Raw genomic sequence first — 23,575 nt, forward strand, 5'->3', positions numbered from 1 at the left:
TCTGCCACATAGCAGTTACATGGACTGCTGTGATTACGCCCTTGTATGAGGTGTTCCCTCACAGCAACATGCTTCCTGTGAATGTCTTTCCCACTAACTTTCATAAAAGGAACTGAACGTTTACATTCACTTAAATGCAAAAACGTCCCCTGGGTGCGTCACATGGCAGTCACGTGACGTGAGGAGGGGGAGTGCACTGGTGCAATGGGAAACAGATGGAGGTCATGTGACACAATCCATGTGTAGGGGGGTTAGGAGAGAATTTACAATTAACTGAGCATTAAGTGAAGGGAATGACTCTAGGCGGCTTCCTGGGAACAGATGCTAGTTTGGGAGGAATTAAAATCACACTTCTATATGTAGGTATATTTGTGCACAATAACAGGCAATGTATATTTTTATAGATAGTCTTACGTACAAATTGACTAAATTGTTGTATTTTCAGCTTTATCTGTTTTTACTGTTCGTATAATCCCTCCTTATATGTATCCTGACCCTTTTATCTGTATCACCCTCTTGCTCCTGCCCTCTCCTCTCTCTCCCTGCAGCTGGAAGTGTTTCCTCTCTGTGCCGCAGAGAAGGGGGGGTGGGAGGAAGTGACAGGCAGGAGAGAGTCACACAGACTTGTGTGGGATGCACTGAAACTCTGCCGAGCAATATTTGTTTCCCACTTATTTTCTCTGTCCTTAGCATCCACCTTTGTTGCCTTCTCACCTCCATTTCTTACTCTCCCAGGTCCTATTTGCCTCTATTCAGCCTCCCTGTGCTTTCTGGATGTCCCCTCCCTGAGGCAGCCTGGAGGAGAGAGTGTCCGCTGGTGGGATGTGGAGAGCAGGGTAAGATCAATTTATATTCTTGTGTCCAGCTGGTGAAATAGACGGTACGCCTGCCTCGTACCATGATGTAAATAATGATAAATCAATATTAGTAGACGTATTCATTACAATAATGTAGATACCTCACTTAACGGTGAAATTATGTCTGTGGACGAGCACTTAGAATTGTGTTAATAAGTTCAATTATTTACAGTCTGTAAAACAGCATAGGGTGTGATGGAGCTAGCTGTGCAGTTTACATAGGTTGTAACCTATATAAACTGCATAACTTATTAATCACCCTATTAACGTGGATGGCTTTGCACTTTGGAGTGGTTTAGATCCGAGGCAGAAAAACTGTGATGTTCCAGATGTCGTGGAACTACAAGTCCCAGCAATCCTCTGGTAAACCTCCTCAGACTTATAGTTCCACAACAGCTGAAGAGCCACATGTTTTTCGTAGCCAAGTTTATATATAGTCAGGCACTTTATAGATAGGTGTACACTTGGTAATGACATCAATAGTTGTGTAACTTGGAATTTGTGGTCTAGAATGTGGCGGACGCTCTGGGACAGAGAAGAGAATAATGTTACAACTTGGAATGGCCCAAATGTTAAACAGATTCTATATGTGAGTTTGAGGCAGTGTGCGTTCTCATTCATTGAGGATGTGGGTCTCTCACTCATGGAGACAGCTCTCGTGTGTGAATGACAGGAAAGGACAGCTTCCTGACATAATGGTATTAGCTTTCTTTTCTAGGCGGTCTGTCTTCATTATTTTGAAAGTGATATTGTTCCCTTGAGACCGCCATTCTTTCTTTGTATTTATACCACAGGCAGACCCCTCTGTTAGATGGGTGTCCCCAGCTCCACCAACCTCCTTCATTTGAAGAGTGGTCTCCATCCCCCAGACCTGAACCTTCCAGACCCATGACTGAGCATTCTACAGAGACACCTACCTACGACCTATCTCGCCTGCGCAGCTCATCGGTGGAAATCAGAGAGAAGGGCTCAGAAATCCTGAGAGAGGAGCTTCTGAAGGCCCAAAAGGTGAATTTATGTGTCTTATATGTGCCAGTGTTTTTCATTTTTAATATAGAGCCGTTTTTTTAACCCCATGTTATATCTCCTATCCAAGTGTTTAGGGCTGTGTTCTATACAGGGCGTGGATCCACAACGGAGGTATGGATGTGCAGATTATTTCACAGAGCCTGTTATCACAATCATAAACTTCCCACATGCGAGAGAACTTCACGTACTTATTAAACAAGATAGTACAACTTATGAATATATCACAGGATTGTTATTGTGTAAGCTTGTTCTCTACACTAAACATACTAGTCCTGATTCATACAAAACGCATGTATTTTGCATTTTTTTTTAAAGGCACTTAAATTGGGCATATGTACGTCCTTCTTCATCATCATCATAATTTATTTATTTATATAGCGCCACTAATACCACAGTGCTGTACAGAGAACGCACACACATCAGTCCATGCCCCCCATAGAGCTTACAGTCTAAATTCCCTAACACACACACAGACTAGGGTCAATTTGATAGCAACCAATTAACCTACTAGTAAATTTTTGGGGTGTGGGAAGAAACCGGTGCACCCGGAGGAAACCCACGCAAACACGGGGAGAACATACAGACTCCTCACAGATAAGGCCATGGTTGGCAATGGAACTCAGTGCTTATTCAACACTTGTTATAAGCAGGTCTAGGTACATTCTGCTTATAATGCACTTGCCGTATGCAGAGAGACACAATACACTGCAGGATACATACAATACATATGTGGAAAATAAAGTCGTGGCCGAACGCACAGAAAAAAAAAAATCAATTATTGTCACCTGTTAATAATATAGTCATTAACGAAAAACATTAAACAAAAATAAAATACATTCATCATGATGTTATTAATGACTCCGGTATATAAAATTCATTTTTACAGTCGCTCTTATTTTCAAACACATGTTCTAGCATACATGCGCGCCCATCATCACTATCACCTGCCCAGTAGGTGATGGAAGTGATACAACAGAAAATGTACCTTAGAGATGGCCAAAGCCTTATAGAAACCCTCTAACGGACAGGGCCAAGGTTTTGCACAGACCACTACAGCACAGTGTAACCCATCCCCCTACGACATAGCACCAGGGCCATCTTTTCCATTGGGCATGATGGGCAGCTGCCCGGGGGCCCCCACGGGCAAGGGGGCCCCATAGGCACGGCTCTTAATGAGAATAAATAATCCTGCAAAAGAAAAAAAACAGCAAAAAAAACCTTCAAGGGTCACTGAGCAACTACATCTATCTATCTCTATCTCTATATATCTATATCTGTATACATCAATATATCTATATCTATATATCTAGGGGCCCCGGTGCACTGCTTTGCCCGGGTGCCCATTATGTTGTTAAGATGGCCCTGCATAGCACTACGTAACTCCAGCAACTCACTAATCATTAATTATTCAGCGCACAGGGGTCAGGAGTGCCCCAGAGATTTGCTTTCCTGTCAACTTCATGAGTGATGGTTACAACGGGCTACAGGGATATTAACAAAATCTATGCAGGCTGCAATAACACCCTAGGGTAGCTTCACTTAAAATGCCTTTTTTTTAATGCGGAATCCTCTGTCACTATCTAGTAAAGTTAGCAGATGAGAATTTTGAGAATAAACTGTGCTGTATGAGGTTGTCACATCGAAACAGCTGGGTCAGAAATACTGTTTGACCAATCAGCTTCCATATGACAATCTCATGCAGCGTTCTCTATGTTCAAAGTTTTCCAGGCTGTTATGCCTGGAAAAATATTGAATGCATGGGGAGGGGGAGGGGCAAGTATCTGCTGTACCTCTGAGGTTGTGGGAGAAGAGGCGAATGGGGAAAATTAGATTTAGTTTTTACCCGGAGTCCATTTTACATATAAAAAAATAGCTAATACCAAGTTTACATTCATTAAACCATTATATTATTGAAACTGAACAAGTAGAATCCTATACCTATAATATGCATATTTATATTGAATATTCTGAACTTCAGCATCATTATTGTGCAGGTGTAGTACTTGTTTTACGTCATCATCATGTCACACAAAAATGTTGGTCAAGGGGTAGTTGTATAACGGATGGTCATAGGGTAATGTAGTCTGGTTAAGAAGTTGGTTAAGGAATATTATAAGCTTGTCTGAAGAGGTGGGTTTTCAGAGCACGCTTGAAAGCTTGTAGACCAGAGGAGAGTCTTATTGTGCGAGGAAGAGAATTCCATAGAGTGGGTGCAGCCCGAAAAAAGTCCTATAACCGGGAATGGGAGGATGTAATGAGGGTGGATGAGAGACGCAGATCTTGTGTTGCCGAGTTGGGAGATATTTTGAGACAAGAGAGGAGATGTATGTTGGTGCAGGTTAATCCTTTGTTGAATGGTGATAGCTTTTCACCCAGTAACCAGTCATGCATTAAACTACTGCTGGTTTTATAAGGGCATAGTGTGCGGACTCTGTTATGTCACAGCACAAAAACAGATGCACTTGTGCCTGGTACTGTAGTGACATGGCCTTTATAATTCAGTGCTTCTCTGAGATATATAGCGCAGTCACTTAAAGGCACTCTAACCTCAAAACTGTGCTTAAGTGTGCCTGGTACTGAGGAATGTTTATACTAGATTTATTTATTTATTATCCATTTTTGTAGGCTATACTTAGGGAGTAGGCTCTCTGTCATTTTCCAAACTCTCCAGATCTTACCATGCTTCAGTGATGTCACAACAGAGTCCCGATGACATCAGACCCATACCGACACTAGTCCATATCATCATCATCATCAGCTATTTATATAGTGCTACTAATTCCGCAGCGCTATACAGAGAACTCATTCACATCAATCCCTGCCCCATTGGAGCTTACAATCCAGTTCATATTCTCAAACTGCTGAATTGGGAACATATTATCATATATGCATACTTGCCTACTCTCCCAGAACATCCAGGAGATTCCTGCATACCTAGTGAAGTGGGTTTGCAGGGAGCCTTTATGATGTCATACACAGGGCCCCGCGCCCTGCTGGATAATGACATGAATTGTGGGGAGTGGCTGTGATGACATGATTCGTTTTACCACACCCTACGCACTTGCCAGGTCAAAAAAGTCACCAAGTATGCACATATGTTGAAAACTGTTCTTTGGAATTTTCGCCACATTGCGCATTTTGGAAGTGGTGTTTTGCTTGTTTGATTGGCAGAATTAGACCACGAATGTTCTGTGCGCAATGCCCCCTATCATTTTTGTTGATGTGAGACTCCACAAATTGCATGTGTTGTATTTCTTAATTTTGAAACTTTAATGACGATGGATTTTCAGCATAGTTGTTTTTATACACTAGGGGCCTGATTCATTAAGGATCTTAAATGAAGAGGTATCTTATTTCAGTCTCCTGGACAAAACCATGTTACAATGCAAGGGGTGCAAATTAGTTTTCTGTTTTGCGCATAAGTTAAATACTGACTGTTTTTTCATGTAGCACACACATATCAACTTTAAATTTCAGTGTACAAATAAGCTATCAAGTATTGGTGTGCTACATGAAAAAACAGTCAGTATTTAACTTATGTGCAAAACAGAAAACTAATTTGCACCCCTTGCATTGTAACATGGTTTTGTCCAGGAGACTGAAATAAGAAGTTTCTCAAGTTAAGATCCTTCATGAATCAGGCACTAAGTGACTAGATTAGCTTTCATTAAATGCATATTTACAGCAGAAAGTGTTTTAGGTTAGGTATTTTTCCTTAGGTGACCCAGGTCGCAATTTATTCTTAATGCTGGTTTAAATGGTTTAGTTTGTTTTCTTTACAGGTATACTGTATCATAATAATATAAGTATTAGAGATATAAACACAGGGCATCGTTACTGTTTTATGTATATATTTACCATTGACGAACTCTATAGTCATCTCTGTCAGTGATGTATCACGATGAGAAGCGTATCACGGATCTTCCTGTTCTCATCTTAGGAGTTGAAGCTGAGAGATGAGGAGTGTGAGCGATTGTCCAAAGTTAGAGAGCAGCTGGAACAAGAGCTGGAGGAGCTGACCGCTAGTTTGTTTGAGGTACAGCTTGAAGAACCGTACACATACCTTCACCCCAGTAACTAAATGTACACGGAATTACTTGGAACCACCCCAGTGTGTTCAGCAGTGGTATTAATACTGCTCATAAATGGTTTTCTCAAGACATCTCCACATGTACTCTGTACTGTAGGATCTGTCCTTCTGGGTGGTGTCCGTAGCGCCAATGAGAATCTCTGTCCCTCAATGGCCAGTTTGTTTCAATGACTTAATTCAGCAATGGGTAATTTGCAAGGAAAAATAGGCCTAAGATCCTTAAAAGCTCTTAATGATTTCCAGTATATTAAAGCATAAAAGGTATCAATTTTACATAGCTTTAATTATTTTGTATGCAAAAGTATTCCACTGTCTCATCCATTATACAGCTAACACGGTGCCACCCTCTCAGGGCTATTTATTAAAAATCAGCAATAGAGCTGGTTTTATGGTCCCCCCCCCTCCCCCCCACTTAAACCTTGTTGCCCGACACAACTGTCTCCGGTGGTCTCATTATTGGCACGCCGCGGCTACGTACTACCGATCCAGCACAGGCGCCATTAATGTATCGCACTACTGGTCCGCCTCTGTACACACATGTACACAGGACTGGAATCCATACACAGTTAAACATGACATCCACACATACAACATATTAGGATTCACTGATACTAATGATATGTAAGTTAGTTTTTGATTATATATGGTATGGTATAAGGCAGGACCTAAAATATAGTTATCTATCCTTTTTATGTGATATTTATTCCAAATGCCCTTATTACTAGGACCATATGCACATGTATTTACAGGAAGAAAGCCATACACCCTTTGCTGTGGGAAGTAGTGTTTATCTCTTTGGTTCACCTCCATTTTCTATCACTGCAGGAGGCTCACAAAATGGTGCGTGAAGCTAATGTCAAGCAGACTGTATCCGAGAAGCAGCTCAGGGAGGCCCACGGGAAGGTAAATTGCTCATTGATTATGAAAATATTGTGAGGGTCCGATTTGTAGGTTTGCTCTTATGTTGATTTATTTCCTATCGTCGACTGTCCCTCTCAGATTGACATGTTGCAGGCAGAAGTGACAGCTCTGAAGACTTTGGTCATCACTTCCACCCCGTCCTCCCCAAACCGTGAGCTGCACCCTCAGCTCCAGAGCCCGTCTAAGAATGCGCTGCGCAAAGGTCACGCTCGCAACAAGAGCGCAGGCTGTGCGGCTGTCGTGCCGCTTGCTCCTCCAGCCCAGCCAATCAGCACAGAGGCCAAGGAGGTGAGGTTGAATATACACATTGAGTACATACTTCAGGAAGAGTGTTTGTGGTAGTGGTAAATACAAATAATGGCTGCAGCATATCATGTTTACCTTGACTACGAAGTAATATTTCAGATATATTTATTTAAACATTGGCACTTTTAATTAGACACCCAAATACAGTAGGTGGCCTTATTTTGGGTTTGTGCTTTAGAAAAAGCCACCTACAGTCATTGGCGGAGTTCTGCGCGGTGTGTTTCCGGAACAGTCCACGGAGACACTTTGCACCAATGTTGAGGATGGAATCTCGCTCATTTTTCCGCGCACCCCATGGAGGTGCGAGGAAGAATGAGCCAAGATTCCTTACCGCGATGGCCGTCAATGTGCACAGCTGGACATCACGGTGATGTCCGGCGGCACACCTCGGCCAATTGAATCTCCCCTGTTGTTATTCTTGATCTGTGTGTCTGTTAACGTTCTACAAAACAAGGGGCATTACCTCCGGTGCCCCGCTAGTTTGCTGGTAAACGTCCCACAACTGAATATGGGGCCTGATTCATTAAGGATCTTAACTTAAGAAACTTCTTATTTAAGTCTCCTGGACAAAACCATGTTACAATGCAAGGGGTGCAAATTAGTATTCTGTTTTGCACATAAGTTAAATACTGATTGGTTCTTCATGTAGCACACAAATATCAACTTTAAATTTCAGTGTACAAATAAGCTATAAAGTATGTGTGTGCTACAGGAAAAAACAGTCAGTATTTAACTTATGTGCAAAACAGAATACTAATTTGCACCCCTTGTATTGTACCATGGTTTTGTCCAGGAGACCGAAATAAGAAGTTTCTTAAGTTAAGATCCTTAATGAATCAGGCCCAAGGAGTAGAAACTGTACATAATGTGTGTGCACAGGAAATAGAATCTCTAAATTCGTCTCAATGTTTTCTAACTCTTTCTGATTTTCTCCATTCTGTGTTACAGTCTTCCATTTTACTTTCCTGTTCTGGTATTGTCAAATCTATACATCATGTATCCTTTTCTCTGTAACATTTACTATCTTGTTCTGTATACTTGTTTGTCTTCCCCTCTTATTTCCTCTCAACTCTGTGTCCTTAGTTCACCTTTATTTTGCTTTCTATCTATACTACTATGAGGGGCTCAACTAGACATTTGTGGTCTCCATAGAAACATTGTGTCAGGGCCATTATGTACCCGAAGCAGGTTCATACCTCCTGCTACTGAAGCTCCCTCTTCTGATCAGACTGTGGCATATCTAATAGTAACCAATAGGAAGCAGCCTGCACATTTAAGTAATCCTATTGGTTACTATGACAGCAGCCATGGTCTGATCGCTAAAGGGAGCTTCAGTAAGCCGGAGGAAATGAGGAATTGGCTACAGCACCATTGCTTCTGCATAATGCTTTGAAAGGGATACAGGCCTCCCGAATTGTGGGCCCCATCCCTTGCTACCACATTTTCGCTCATGATAAAAATGGATTTGTCAAAACTATAAAGTAGGGAAAAGTCACTTTATTTGCTGACCTAACGAGTTGCACCCACCGACTAGCAGGTCAGGATACCACACTCACTCTTCACAAGAATGTATGGGTTACGGGGGAAAAGTCTGAAATAAGTTAAATATATTCAATGGGAATTACATATAAAAATATATTATATAAAATATATTTTGTATATTTTTATTTTTGTTTTCCAAGTTACTGATATTTAATCATTATACTTTTCTTACAATATTTGAACACATATGTATCATAAAGAATTAGGCAAATATGTCACAACTCCAAAATGATTGGGAACCATTAGTTTTGGAGAAAAGTTATGGTTTCCACAGAGATCCTTTCTTAATTCAAGCTGTCAGACTGTCCCAAACAGAACAACAGCGGGGTCATTTTTGCTACCACTATTTATGTATTTGTATTTGTTTTTTATATTACTGTTTATTTACTTATTTACTTTATTTTTTATTAGACTCCTGTATATATTACTTTAAATTTGCCAAATGACATATGTTTGACTTATTTGGCTCATTTATTAAAAAATACAAATACCTTTGTTTGCACCTGATCAAACCACAGTAGTAGTAGAAATGGTTATGAAATGGCCCCATTGCAACAGTACTGTTAAGGCTTCTGTAATTCAATGACCACTTGTCCGTGGTTTAAACTAATAAAGAATCATAATTATAAAAAGAACGTTTTCTGGTGTTTTGGGACATTTTTCTCCAAGTATGAAAGTCCCCTGCTGAAGAAATACTTTGTCCAAAGCCACAATTCAGGGACTACTGGAAAATAAAACAACATAGCTGTTCTTGACTGGAACAAGTGGGTTATTGTAAGGGCAGAACAAATGGAGTTTCATGCGAAGTTTGCTGGGGAGCAACTACTAAGATGTCAACATTAAAAATATGACTGGTAATAGGCCCCTCTCATACCACCAGAATAGCTACATTGATTGTAATCTGTAATAAACATCACTGGCCTACACTGGGAGCAGCCATTTTGTGGGCTGTACCAAGATTCATGAGATTGTAGACACATAAATATTTTGTCCATGAAGTGCCTGACTGATATCACTGGTACCATGGAATTTAAACTCCAGTCTCATAGTATTTGGCGCAGACCACAAAAAAGTTGCGATCACCGTATTTAGATAACAGTACACTTTATTCTTCATAACATCACCTCTTTACTGTGCATCACAAAAGGGACCCCCTACCCTTCAAAAGTGAACTTCAGTCCAATGTTAAACATTCCTGTGTTCTCTGATTATTGTAAGACCTCCCTTCATTGTATGCTCCCTACTGTTTTACTTTTCTACATATTCATTTCTGTGCTTATTTTATATATTTTTTGCTTTTTCATCTTGTTCTCTGTTTTTGTATCTCTTTATGTGTGTCTCTTGTTCTGTGTGTCTATGTCTGTGTTGTTGTGTCTCTCACCCCTTTCCTATCTTCTCTCTTTTTTTTTTTTTTGCTCTTGTCTCTCAGTTTTCTGCAGTTCCATCTCTCCTTTCATTACTTCTCTGTATTGTACCGGGGAAGGTTGTCCATATAACCTACGAGCCGGGATGGCCTCTCTCTGATGAGTCTTCCTCCTCTACTTCCTCTCGCCAGGTACTGTCCCTTATCCATGTAGCCACTTTATATGGGGACTATAGCTTTACTGTAAAACAGGGCCGCAGTTACTGCTACTATCATCTTAACCAGTGGTTAAACTAGGCCGGTGGTATGCCACACAGAACACTTCTCTACTGCCTTCATTGTATACTACAAAATTCCATTCAAAGTACATTTTCCATACCGCCGCCAGTAATTGCCACCTGTGGATCTCTGTCTAAGTAGTACTGAAACCCAAGGCCGGATTTACGATTGGGCAACCTAGGCAATTGCCTAGGGCCCAGCGGTCCCCAGAGGGCCCTCCCAGTGCTGGCGGTGAGACCAACCTTTAAAAATAGGCCACTACTTATGGGCCAGTGCTATGTGCTTGCCCCCCTGGGCTAAAGTTTGCCGGCCTCTGAATAGGGCTATATGTTATGCTAAAAAACTATAGTGCTATGGATTTTTTCAGGGAGGGGGGCCCAAACCAGTATCTTGCCTAGGGCCCTATGAGGTCTAAATCCGGCTCTGCTGAAACCTCTGTTCTCTCAATGACCATCCTTACTGCAGGTACATAGATTAATCTTGTAAGGGCCTGACTCATTAAGGATCTTAAATGAAGAGGATTCTTATTTCAGTCTCCTGGACAAAACCATGTAACAATGCAAGGGGTGCAAATGAGTATTCTGTTTTGCACATAAGTTATATACTGCCTGTTTTTTCATGTAGCACACAAATATCAAATTTCAGTGTACAAATAAGCTATCAAGTATTTGTGTGCTACATGAAAAAACAGGCAGTATTTAACTAATGTGCAAAACAGAATACTAATTTGCACCCCTTGCATTGTAACATGGTTTTGTCCAGGAGACTGAAATAAGAATCCTCTTCATTTAAGATTCTTAATGAATCAGGCCCTAAATCCCCATCACTGCCCTTAACTCGTTATTTGCCCTCTGCAGCTTCTGAACTCTTTTCCTATTCTGTTTATCTTCAGTCACTCATTTTTAATCACATGGTAGCTATCGAGAAAGTGGCCTCTAAACTCCGTTTGCCTCTTCTTTATCCACTGAGCCACTTTATATGTTAATGATGGTAGGATAAGTATGTTGCAAGTGGAGGACATTATTTTCTATTCTATTCTATTATCACTATGGCTCTTGTAAAAACCAACACTTCATTTTAGCATTGTTCACTTAGTAATATATCTTCAACAGCTAAATAGCAAACTTTTAAATCAAAGAAATATACTTGACTATCAGTTCATAAGAACAGTCTACTATGTATTTTTGTGCGGCTCTACTGTAAAGCACCCAGCAGTTTCCAAGCTCCTATGTCATCTAGCAGTTATAGAGTAAGGGCACTGGTGACTGTGACATAGGTCTCTCTTATTGCCATTAGGACCTTCTTCCTTGAAAGCAGTCTTGATAACAAACCTTTGCAGTAATCCGATATATAAATGACTGCTCTGGATTATGGACAGACTGATGTATTCTGTATCCATAATGGTCTACTAGTGCGTGCTAGATATTTAGTAATCTGTATGAATGGAGATAGGGCAGTCTTGATACTTTTATGAGTTGATTAATATCTTAATGTGGGTCAAATGAGCTGTTCATAGAAAAAAATCAAGAAACAATCATTTTGATAAGGGGGGGGGGGTTCCATTTGGAAGGTGGGCGATGGTGTTATCAGACTTTGACTTTTGCACAATTTTGCACATAGGGTCTGTGGTGAAATGGGAGCACAAGAAATCTGGGCAAGTTGGCAATTAAATGCACATCGGTGTGTGCCCATAAACATGGTCCACACACAGGGGAGGGCTGACAAATTTTAGCCTGGGGAGCAAGACTCAACTCAGCAGCCTATTGGGTACATTTTAAAGGAAAAAAATGTAGGTGACCCAGCTCAAGGTAGCCCACTATAGGACTGGCCCGGGGGGGGGGGGGGAGGTAGATGCCCCGCTGCCCACCCAGCCCAGCCCAGCCCAGCCTGTCCACACATAAAAACGGTGGCATAGGAGCCAAATGAGAATTGAAAACTAAATTGAAAGCGTGTAGAACACACCAAACCTGGCCTCCCAAACTTAACACTTAAGCTTCCAGGATTCTAGGGTCCGGTGATGCACTGTTTCACCCGTGACTCAGGTCATCAGCTATTTATGTAGCGCCACTAATTCTGCAGCGCTGTACAGGGAACTCAGTCACATCAGTCCCTGCCCCATTGGAGCTTACAGTCTAAATTCCCTAACATACACACACACACACACACACACACACACTAGGGTCAATTTTGTTAGCAGCCAATTAACCTACCAGTATGTTTTTTTGGGGGAATGTGGGAGGTATCCAGAGCAAACCCACGCAAACACGGGGAGAACATACAAACACACAGATAAGGCCATGGTCGGGAATCAAACTCATGACCCCAGTGCTGTGAGGCAGAAGTGCTAACCACTAAGCCACCATGCTGCTCATATGCTAAAAACTGAAGTGGAATTGTTTATAGAATCCCAATGTTAGCACACTTGAATTATAGTCTATAACAGTGGTGCACAACTTTTAATGTAGCTAGGACCCCAAATGTCAGTGTGCCCTTGTTCTATGACCCCCCAAAGAGATGGCTCCCATTCAGATTGTGGGTCCCCACTCTGGTTTCAACCACAGGACTCGCATCTCTGTTCTGTGTTCTGTTTTTCTCCATTTACAAAATGTGTTCTCTTGGCTGGTTGTAAAGGCCAGTTATCTTTACGCTAACTATCAATGTAAAACTTAGGGTTGAAAATAAATAGTGACAAGGGAAACCACATTGCCTAAATAGGGCACATTCAGTGTACAATTGTTTATTATTATTATTATATTATGAAATACCTAAAAGTCCAAGGACAACCTGGAGTATGAAATAGAAAAACACCAACCAATGGGAACGTTGTTCTCTTTGGTTCGGTTTGGATTGCAGACTAAAGGAAATATCTGATTGGTTCTTATGGAGTTTTCTCCTACGCTGCTATGTCTTATCTGTTCTCTGGGCTCTGTATGTGTGTACGTAATAATCAGTGATAAATAGGTGCATTAATGCTGATTATTGTGCTGCTCCTTCAGGTGGACACCCTCTTATACTCAGAGTTTATGGAATGGAAGGAGAGTCCAACATTAGATAGATCCTGCCCCTTCCTGTCCCGTATCTACCAAGAGGATATCACACCATGCTTGGACTTTGCAAAAAGGGAGGTGAGTGGAAGATCTAAGTACACATGTAATGACCTGGGGGTAAATGTATCAAGCTGAGAGTTCTCCGGCGGGTTTGAAAAACCAATCAGATTCTAGTTATCATTTATTTAGTACATTCTACAAAATGATACCTAGAATCTGATTGGTTGCTATAGGCAACATCTCCACTTATCAAACCCGCCGGAAAACTCTCAGCTTGATACATTTACCCCCAGGTCTTATATTATAAACTTTAGTAATTGCATACTGCACATGCTCACAAAATTATGTCCAACACCCCCTTGATGGGAAAAAAAAAGATTAAAAGGTAAATTAAGTAGATAGAATAAAGATAAAACCATTTCCCTTATCCCATCTGGTCAGTGCTGCCCCAGTCATGTGCCCAAGTGGTGTATGGATTGGGCAAACTAGGAGATATTCCCCTTGTATATATGGAATGGGGTAAAGCATTTTCAGAACATAGATGGATTTTTTACATCTGGTATAATATGGTGTTATCTCCATTTGTCAATGGGAAGTCTTGTGTGCACCTAGACCTCAAAACAGTTACAGCTCATTTTTATTGGTAAAGTAACTTTCCTAATGGGGGTGGAGCAAAAGGACACGTGTAGATAATGGTTACATGTAATCCCTGGCAACTGTATGCATGTAGTCCGTGTGCACAGTATGTAGTATAAGAGATGTGTATTTTACATGGCGTCTTTCTGTAGAGAATGACCCCATTGTGTGTAATAGGCTTGTTCTATATGATATAATCAGTGGTCAATGGAGAGGACATTGTGCGTAACTAGACATTTGTAGGCCCTATAACAATATTTTGGAAAGTCTTCCATATACCACCCAAGGGTGGAAAAGACACATATGCACAGGAGGCTTTCACAATGGAGACGTGTGTATAAGAAACTACGACAAGTTCTGCTCATTCACCTACACAGCCAGGGCGCTTTGATATACAAATGTAATGCATTGCACTAGACCATGTGTCCAACTACCCAGATTCCCTCTTACCCAGCTCACTCCACCCCTGCACTTGTCCAACATGTATCTACATTAAATGTACCCTTTACCTGTTATTGCATTTATGGTGGTTCTGTTCAAGGCAATAGTCTGCACACGTTAAGCACAAGACAGCTGGGCGGCCACATTATCGGTGCTTCACCTATATTAACAGATCTTGGGCCTGATTCATTAAGGATCTTAACTTGAGAAACATCTTCTTTCAGTCTCCTGGACAAAACCATGTTACCTTGCAAGGGGTGCAAATTAGTATTCTGTTTTGCACATAAGTTAAATACTGCCTGTTTTTTCATGTAGCACACAAATATCAACTTTAAATTTCAGTGTACAAATAAGCTATCAAGTATTTGTGTGCTACATGAAAAAACAGACAGTATATAACTTATGTGCAAAACAGAATACTAATTTGCACCCCTTGTATAGTAACATGGTTTTGTCCAGGAGACCGAAATAAGAAGTTTCTCAAGTTAAGATCCTTAATGAATCAGGCCCCTTGTCTAAATCTACTGTCCTCCAGCAAATGTAGACTTGTCCTGTAGGAAGCCTGAACGTGGATATGTGGACACACAGTACAGAAGCAGTTACGTATTGGAATAAACATGGACATCTCAAAGCTTCCATCCTATTTATGCCGATATACACAGATATAAAAATCTGCCTAATTGCTCATAGAACCCCTCTAGTCCCTTAGCCAAGTGTCAGTGTCTTTACCAACCCTGTCCTAATTCTTCATGTTTTATATTATTATAGTTGTCGGAACAGGTTCTCACCGCCGTAGCGGATAATACCCTGTCTGTGGAACCGGTAATACAGACAGCGCTGCCGGTGGTGAAAGCGTCAGCTGTCGAACGTGGGGGACCCAGGTAAATACTTGATTGATAAAATTAAATTTGCATAGAAACAAAAAGCTTGGATAGAAAAGGCGCAAACGATTAGAGCATGTTAGATTATGTTCTGTGCCACTTGGGGATCCAATATATTAATAAGGTAGGCTACCATTGACCACAGACATGTTTTGTTTCTCCCTTCCAGTGGGTGTCGGGTGGAGGTCCTAACGTAAGTGCAACAAGACAACTCCTATTAATCCACTAATGAGGCGTGTTAATCAGAGAATGGCTTTTGGCTCTGTCTCTAATCTAGTAACTGCAGAACTAATATATTGCTTTTACTTTGTGTTCTTGGGATGTGGACATGGCTGTGTTAGGACACACATGGAGAGTAATTTGGACTTCTCTATCCATTGCAAGGACTATACAATACTGTACTTCCATTGCCACAGATAACATGCATGGTTCAGTATTAACAATATTCTTCCTTCAAAACAAATGCATTGTTCATATGATTAAGCATGCTTGAAATGTTCAGATATTTTGTGGGCCAGCATACTTTAATAGAAATTAAATTAGTTATATACCCCATTAGATAACATTGTCAAAAACGCTTGACTATTGCTGCGCGGTATAAATTCATACTAGTCTACTCTCGTGGAATGTCCGAGAGACTCCTAAATTCCAGGGAGCCCTCCTGGGTGAGGAAGTCGCCCTACCAGAACCGATTGATCTCATGCTCAGCTGTGAGTCTGACTTATACATATATATCGAAGCAGCTCTGCCAAACAGTTGGAAAAAAAATAAAGATATTTTGCATCTCTTGTTTAACTTGGTAAAAGCTGGTAAAGGATTCCTGGGGTTCTGGATGGAGAGTGAGGGCGGGCTCCATCCAATAGGCCCCATTTCGGGTCTTTTGGGCCTCCAGTCTGAGGATAGGCTGATTAGCACGTGCACCTGGGGAAGGGTGTTAAAAAGCAGTCAAGCTAGACATCCTGGCTACTCTGCCTGGGGGAAGGAGCTGCAGGGTCTCTTTAGGAGAAAGCTTGATATCTGTTGTGAGTAGACTATATGTGTTGGAACTTCTAATGTTTTTGGTTTGACAGAACGGCAAGGGGCTAGATTTACTAAGCTGCGGGTTTGAAAAAGTGGGGATGTTGCCTAGAGCAACCAATCAGATTCTAGCTGTCATTTTGTAGAAAGTACTAAATAAATGAAAGCTAGAATCTGATTGGTTGCTATAGGCAACATCCCCACTTTTTCAAATCCGCAGCTTAGTAAATCTAGCCCAAGGTGTTTATTTTGAAGTTTTTTTTTTCTGCTTAATAAAACTGGCTGAGGTTAGTTGTACCCAAAACCTTGGGCTTGTGTGATCTCTCAGCTGCTGTACACTACCATCTACCCCAGGAGATGGCTACTGTGCCCCTAACCAAAATCTATCTCTCTATCAATCCATATACATACAATAGTCAAAATGGAAATTTAGAAGTGGCGGTATGGAAAATGTAAGTGAATGGATTTGTATAGTTTTCCAATGAAGGCTGTATGAGAAGTGGCGGTAGAGCATATCACTGTTTACCAGCTCAAACACTAATATATATTACTGTTTGGTGTACTATTGAATTACCAATTGTTATCGTGACAGGTACTCCTTAAATAATAGTGTGGTTTTCCACTAAGACAAAGAGCTTTTAGATTCTGGTTGGTTGGTGCAACCTGCCGATTTGATATTTTTCTCCCTTCACATGCATTTTAGGAAATGTGCACTTAGTGGTTTGTCGCGTTCATGCCGTCACAGAATAAAGCTAGGGGATTCTGGGAATTATTACTTCATTTCACCATCCTGCCGGTACAGGGTAAGTACTGTAATATATCTACTTGTCTAAAAGACATCCGAATCCTTTTGTGTTAATTCATGTGTAAGACGGGGCATAGCGCAAGCTCTCATCTCAGCTGGCATACATCTAATCTTGTGGTGGCATTGCTATATTAGATATATATTACTGTATAATTGTGTTATTAGGGAGGATATGTGTAATCAGGGCCTGAGCTATCATTAGGCAACACCTAGGTTTGCCTAGAGAGCCCTTACATGAAAGAGAAGCATCCGGCCGTTATTAGCAGGGTGTTCGCTTGAGGCTACACTCCCAGTATGAGGAACAGAGGATGCCATCCCCATTAGGGCTTGCACCAGTTATGTGTATAATTTGTTACTGTTTTTGTACCACTATTTTTAGTCTGTTTTTATGCTGTATCACAATATGTGTCATTGTAAAAGACTTGGATATTGGCTATTGTTTACTGTATTCCAAGGTTTCACCATCTCCTGCCTCTCACTCTCCTTCTCTTCATCTCTTTCTATGATCATTTCTCATCTGCTTCCTATTATATCCTCTTTCTACACTGGTTTTCATCCATTCCTTGTGCTTCTGTCATCTCATGATGTGTCCGTTCCCTCCTGTAGATAACAGCAGTGTGCAATTTCTTCACTTACATCCGTTACATACAGCAAGGTCTGGTGCGCCAAGACAGTAAGTAGCCCCAGTTCTTGTCCCGCCTTCTCTGCTGACCATAGTCCATAGAATAGACAATGTGGCTGCAGGGTCTCGTATGAGTCCACCTTTTTTCTGGCTTTGCGTGTGCAATATGGACCCCAATGTCCTATTTTGCAAACATAATTTTCTTATGTCTAATCGTTTGCTAGATACACTCTCAAGTAGAGTGTATCTAGCACTTAATCTGTCTACAGACTGTCCATATTCAAGGGGCCACACGTATTCATCTTTCTGTCTGCCCACAGCCCCCACCAGTACATCGCAAATCTTTGAATTTGAACTGAGTAGCAGGAATAGACTTTAGACAAAGGGCAGGAAATATATTTGCAAAAAATGGAAACTTTGGTTTATTTTGTACATTTAACTCCTTCTCCTTTAAATAAAATAATCACCTTTGGCTATGACTCTAAACGGAAGCTCCCTATTTAATCTAACAATCAGTTTGTCTATGGATTTTAATATTGACAAATTGCACAGTAGGACTGTCTATATTCTGTATGCTAGATATAATTCTGAGTATCTGTACTTGTCCTGTATGTAGTATAGCTGCCAATTACTATTTCTTATTCTGCGTGCAGGATACATATCAGTGTCTGTTCTTATACAGTAAGCTGTAAAATATTATGACAGTATAGACTTATTGAGGGTAATTATTAAATTGCAATATAATTGTATTATTATTGTATAAAATATCTAATAAACACATTGCACTCCAACCATTTTTTGTCACCCCCTAGCGGAGCTAATATTCTGGGAGATCATGAGACTTCGCCGTGAGATGTCAGTGGCCAAACTCGGGTTCTATCCTAACGAGTCGTAGCGGTTGTAGAACCTGGATTACCAGAGTGAAAGAAACCACTCAAGTTTCTGCTGCGGGTTTAAAAGAAACACAAGAGCACAATATGTGTGCGCATGTGGAAACACAACTGGGTCTGTGGTTATAGCTACTCTGTGTCGACTTATTAGCCCCTTCTCAATGGTACAAAGTTCAGCTGTTTCTGGAGATAATATGTAAATTGCATATATAATTATAAACACATTAGAGGCCATTCACTGACAGCTGTTTATATGAAGTAGTCCAACCATGTGCATAGCAGCGGATCAGATGAGTGTGCGCTGCATGTCATAGGACACAACGCCTTCCTCCTCATTGGTGGACAGAGGGCTATGGGGGGAGGGGTCACAATGAAGTATTATGTTGTTCTCTGTAATGTCTGTATGAAAATAGCTGATTTCAAGGCACAATGCTCTTATAGCAATATAGTTGTTTAGAACATGTGGATGTAGTTTATAAAATGTTTTGAGTGTGATCCACTGAAGCACCGAAGTGGCCAAAATTTAAACAAGTTCATCACAAGCGAGCAAGTAAAGAGGATTTAAGCACATTTGGAGAAACATAGAATTTGACGGCAGATAAGAACCACTTGGCCCATCTAGTCTGCCCAATTTTTATCCTATGGTAACCTCTAACCCTATTTGGTTCTTAGTAAGGATATCCTGACGTCTATCCTAAGCATGTTTAAATTGCTCTACTGTATTATCCTCTACCACCTCTGATGGGAGGCTATTCCACTTATCCACTACAATTTCTGTGAAGTAATTTTTCCTCAAATTTCCTCTGAACCTACTTCCCCCCAGTGTCAGTACATGTCCTCGTGTTCTAATACTTCTCTTCCTTTGAAGAATGTTTCCCTCCTTTACCATGTTAAAACCCTTGATGTATTTGAAAGTTTCAATAATGTCCCCCCTTTTCCTTCTCAAACTATACATATTAAGATCTTTTAGTCTTTTCGGGTAAGTTTTGTGCCATAGATCATGCACCATTTTAGTTGCTCTTCTTTGTAGAGTCTCTAATGTATTTATATCCTTCTGGAGCTATGGCCTCCAGAACTGAACATAGTATTTTAGCTGAGGCCGTATCATAGAAGCTTCCTAATGGCAGGATTTTCATTCTTAGAATCTCTATCCACCAATTGCCCCAGCCCTTGCGTACGCGCTGAGGTGCGTCCAGTCTGTTCCCACCTATTAGTTTCCATATGTTTCTGTAATGCATTACAACACAGGCAGTGATTGAATGTGTTTACACATTAACAATGCACTCCGATTAGGTTTATGTTATGTACTGAAGTATATGTATTATATGGCCATTTATTAATTCCTGTTTTAGGTGCATTTATGAGCTATACAGTTGAACATACTCAGCCGAAGAGCATCCGTGAGTATCCCGTCTATCTATGAATGTGACGCCCGTACAGGCTTAAATGGGCATCACCATTCCTTTCTATTTCACTAGCAAAACTGATGTCAGATTTGCAGAAAATGTGAAACACTCCTCTCACCAGATTTAAATATTAACTCATGGAAATTAAATACACACATTTTTGGGGAGATGAATCGCTGAGCTACTTATATCACAAAGTCATAAGCTAAAAAATGTGTAAATTACAGACGTACAGGCATGTTCTGTTCAATGTGGGTAACTTTGTAGGATGAAAAGTGTCTCTCAGTTCTGTGTGGCCAGCGGATTAGAGGTAATGTCACACTGGCATTCAGCTATGAAATGTCAGCTGGGAACAGTGAAGTCCAAATTAGACAATTACAAAACAAGCAATTACTAACGAGCAGGATATATAGGCTGTTGTTGCTCACACTATTATAAGTACCCAACGCGTTTCTGTGTGTAAGGGAAACGTCCATAAGAGTCAGTTTGTGTGCTGCACACAGGGCAACAAGTGGATCCGTTCATCTCAAATTACTGCCACAGATTGTGTGCATGTGTAGTGCACACATTTTGCATGACATGCAAAATCAAGATGAGTAAATGAACTATTAACACCCACGCGTTTCACCGGCTAAAATTTGTCTTAGAAGACTTGCTGACTTCTAACAAAAAAAAATCCTTCTAACTATGGTAAGCCATGGACAATTGTATGTTGGGTTCAATTTTAAAATAGAAATATTTTATGAAGGAATGGTGAATATACAGTAAATCCACAAACATTGATGGGTTATCACTGGGATGTAGTGCCATACAGTATCAAGCTTGGCATTATCCTTATGCTCTTGTGTCTCTACTATAATTTATGCTCCAGAAATAGACACTATGCGCTCAGCAAGTCACTGGATGGCTGAGCATTGTGCGAGATACAGATCTACGCAGATGGAGTACATACGTTTTCCCCCTTATTTGTGTACTGACATTTAGCATTGTGCACAATACCCTCTTTGTAACCTCACTCTCTACAGCCAGCTGTCTGCCGCTCACTGTGACTTACTGAAAGGAAGATATTTTTGTATTACTCTTCCAGAAACCCCTCACTTGAACCCTGGGCAGGCATTCAACCAGCTCCTGACTATGGCAAACGCTCCACTTCCTTAAGATTTATTTATTTTAAACCCCAGTAGTTAGGCTGTCACACACTGTACAAAAGTTCTCCCGATACAATACCCTTAACAATTTTACAAACGTTTAAAAAAAAAAAAAAAGAAAAGTTCCGATCAGCATGCGATTCATGTGTACACACTAAGCACATTTTACACGATTTAGCGTCAGATCTGTTATCTGTCATAACCATCGGCTGAAAAGATTGTGACTCTGCACACTCCATAGAGATCTATGGGCACTGTCGGTCATGAGTGCGTACACACTGCAGAATTGGAACGACATTGTTCCAGTGTTGAATTACATTTTTAGTCAAGTTTAAAAATCAAATGAAACGATACGATGTGCGTTGGAACGATAATCTCTTATCGTTGCAGCCCACACACTAATGGGCTATCCGGCCGAATGGTCGTTTATCGTCTGATTGGCCCGATAATTGGCTGAAAACCCTGTAGTGTGTACCCAGCCTTAGTAGTTATTATTACAATGTACTTAATGGACTTACGCTAAGAATTGCAGTATTGAAAATGTAAACACTACATATTATCATTATTCTAAGCCACATTGAGCCATATATTGCTCCACAGCCTATAGTCACAGATAACTTTTGGATTTTCTGAGATAACACTATAGCACCAACATTTCCCAATGTATTTTACCTAGAATCATTGAAACAAAAGTTGTTTCTTTCATTGGATAATGATTGTAGTAATTCTTCTTTAGTGGAAATGAAAAAGGTTGGGGGCTGTGATAGGATTAGTTTCTATGCCCATTTCTTAATGGGATAAACTGAATTCAGGAATTTGTCTTAAAGCGAAATCCCTTATAATCCGAGTCATCATATAGGAGCCAACATTACACAGACCTATCATTCAGGCACATTGTGCTTCATGTTAACATGTATATTAGTATTCGGGCTGGGTTGGGTATTGGGAAGAATTTTTGTATATGGATTCATGATTTGGCTCATCCCTAGTTTCTGAACATTATCATGCCCTGGTCAACCTACATGTATCTATGCTCTTCCTCCCCTCCACTCTTCCGGGGTCCTTCTCATTTCTTCCATATTATATATACATACGAAGCAACAGTTATCCCAAAGTGGTTTGCTCAGGCCTTCCTAGATAGCTCTGGAACTGTTTGCTAAAATATAACTCCTGGGTGACAATACGATTAAGGTGTCTTCCATTAAGCTCAACCAGAATGGGATAACCATAGCTCCATTGGTATGTTGTGCTGATACAGTCAAGCAGTCTTGTAGCTGAGAATATTACAGCCAAAGCGCTCTGCCGTTGTCCAGATGATTACAATACCTTTGCCTACACTAGGATATATACTAAGCATTTTTAGTGTAAAGAAAAGATCCTCAGCCACTGTCTTCTACTGAGAGTTGTAATTCAGCCACAGCTAGATAACGCTTGCCTAGAACTGCTCTAGTACCTGATATCTATGGACTATCACTTATATATGGTGTTTAAAGTCCAGCTGCTTACAGAAATTAATCTGAGCTAAATTATTGTATTAGGACAGGTTTGGGCAGCCTGTAGCTTTATAAGACTGGAAGTCAGGACCAGCTAAAAAGCCACAGATGGCCTACCTCTATATTATGAGAATATGCATGTGACTGTGTATCGTTGTGCTTGTGTGTTATTAGACTTATATTATATACGATCATCTAATAATGTGACATTCCATGTGAGGGCTATTTGCTGGCACAAATCATAGTGCCCTCTAATTCACAGTGTAGTACGTAGACTGTTGATAAAGCACAACCCCCTCATTTTTTATTGGGGGGGGGGACAAGTACCCCCATGGCTCATTTTACAGTACAGAGAGTATTTTGTATGTTTTACACGGCTATTTGTATGGGAACTGAAGGGCAGGAGACTGGGAAGAAGCGAAGGATCATTTTTATGCTGCAGACCACCCTTGTGGGTGTTGTATCCATTTACCAGTATTATGCAACATGTAGCTATGAAGCACATATACATGTAATCTCTGAAATTACATTAAAATCATTTCTTTTTAACAAATGGTGGGAATGTGTTTTTCTTTTATAATGTTAAGACATTTCGTCTCTCTACCTCCTCCCCTTTATCATCATTGTTTAAGAGATACCTTAATTAACTTTATAAGATACACATTAATTTACTTGATAATGCATTAATCCATTGACATTTCTGTGAATACGGTTTCTATAATTGACCCATTGTGATATCAGAATGTGCTGATTATCAGGGCCGCATTAACCATAGGTCTAACTGGGCTACAGCCCAGGGGCC

At 40.6% G+C, this 23,575-nt stretch overlaps 1 protein-coding gene across 4 annotated transcripts; it reads left to right on the plus strand.

Moving 5' to 3' along the window:
• The first annotated feature begins 211 nt into the window (after positions 1 to 211).
• On the plus strand, positions 212 to 23,326 carry RAB3IL1 (RAB3A interacting protein like 1). 4 transcript variants are annotated; one of them, XM_075187937.1, is made up of 13 exons: positions 212 to 359; positions 757 to 836; positions 1,652 to 1,865; positions 5,827 to 5,922; positions 6,802 to 6,879; positions 6,976 to 7,185; positions 10,175 to 10,300; positions 13,384 to 13,512; positions 15,280 to 15,392; positions 15,562 to 15,585; positions 17,113 to 17,212; positions 17,821 to 17,887; positions 18,649 to 23,326. In XM_075187937.1, exons 2-13 carry the CDS (start codon positions 823 to 825, stop codon positions 18,729 to 18,731), a joined length of 1,254 nt encoding a protein of 417 aa, XP_075044038.1. In that variant the 5' UTR covers positions 212 to 359; positions 757 to 822; the 3' UTR covers positions 18,732 to 23,326. The 4 variants fall into 4 exon arrangements, with proteins under 4 accessions (XP_075044038.1, XP_075044039.1, XP_075044040.1 ...); XM_075187938.1 differs by lacking the exon at positions 15,562 to 15,585; XM_075187939.1 differs by lacking the exon at positions 10,175 to 10,300.
• Positions 23,327 to 23,575: the final 249 nt, after the last annotated feature.

This window comes from Mixophyes fleayi, chromosome 10, assembly GCF_038048845.1.
Source record: "Mixophyes fleayi isolate aMixFle1 chromosome 10, aMixFle1.hap1, whole genome shotgun sequence".
NCBI classification, from domain to species: domain Eukaryota; kingdom Metazoa; phylum Chordata; class Amphibia; order Anura; family Limnodynastidae; genus Mixophyes; species Mixophyes fleayi.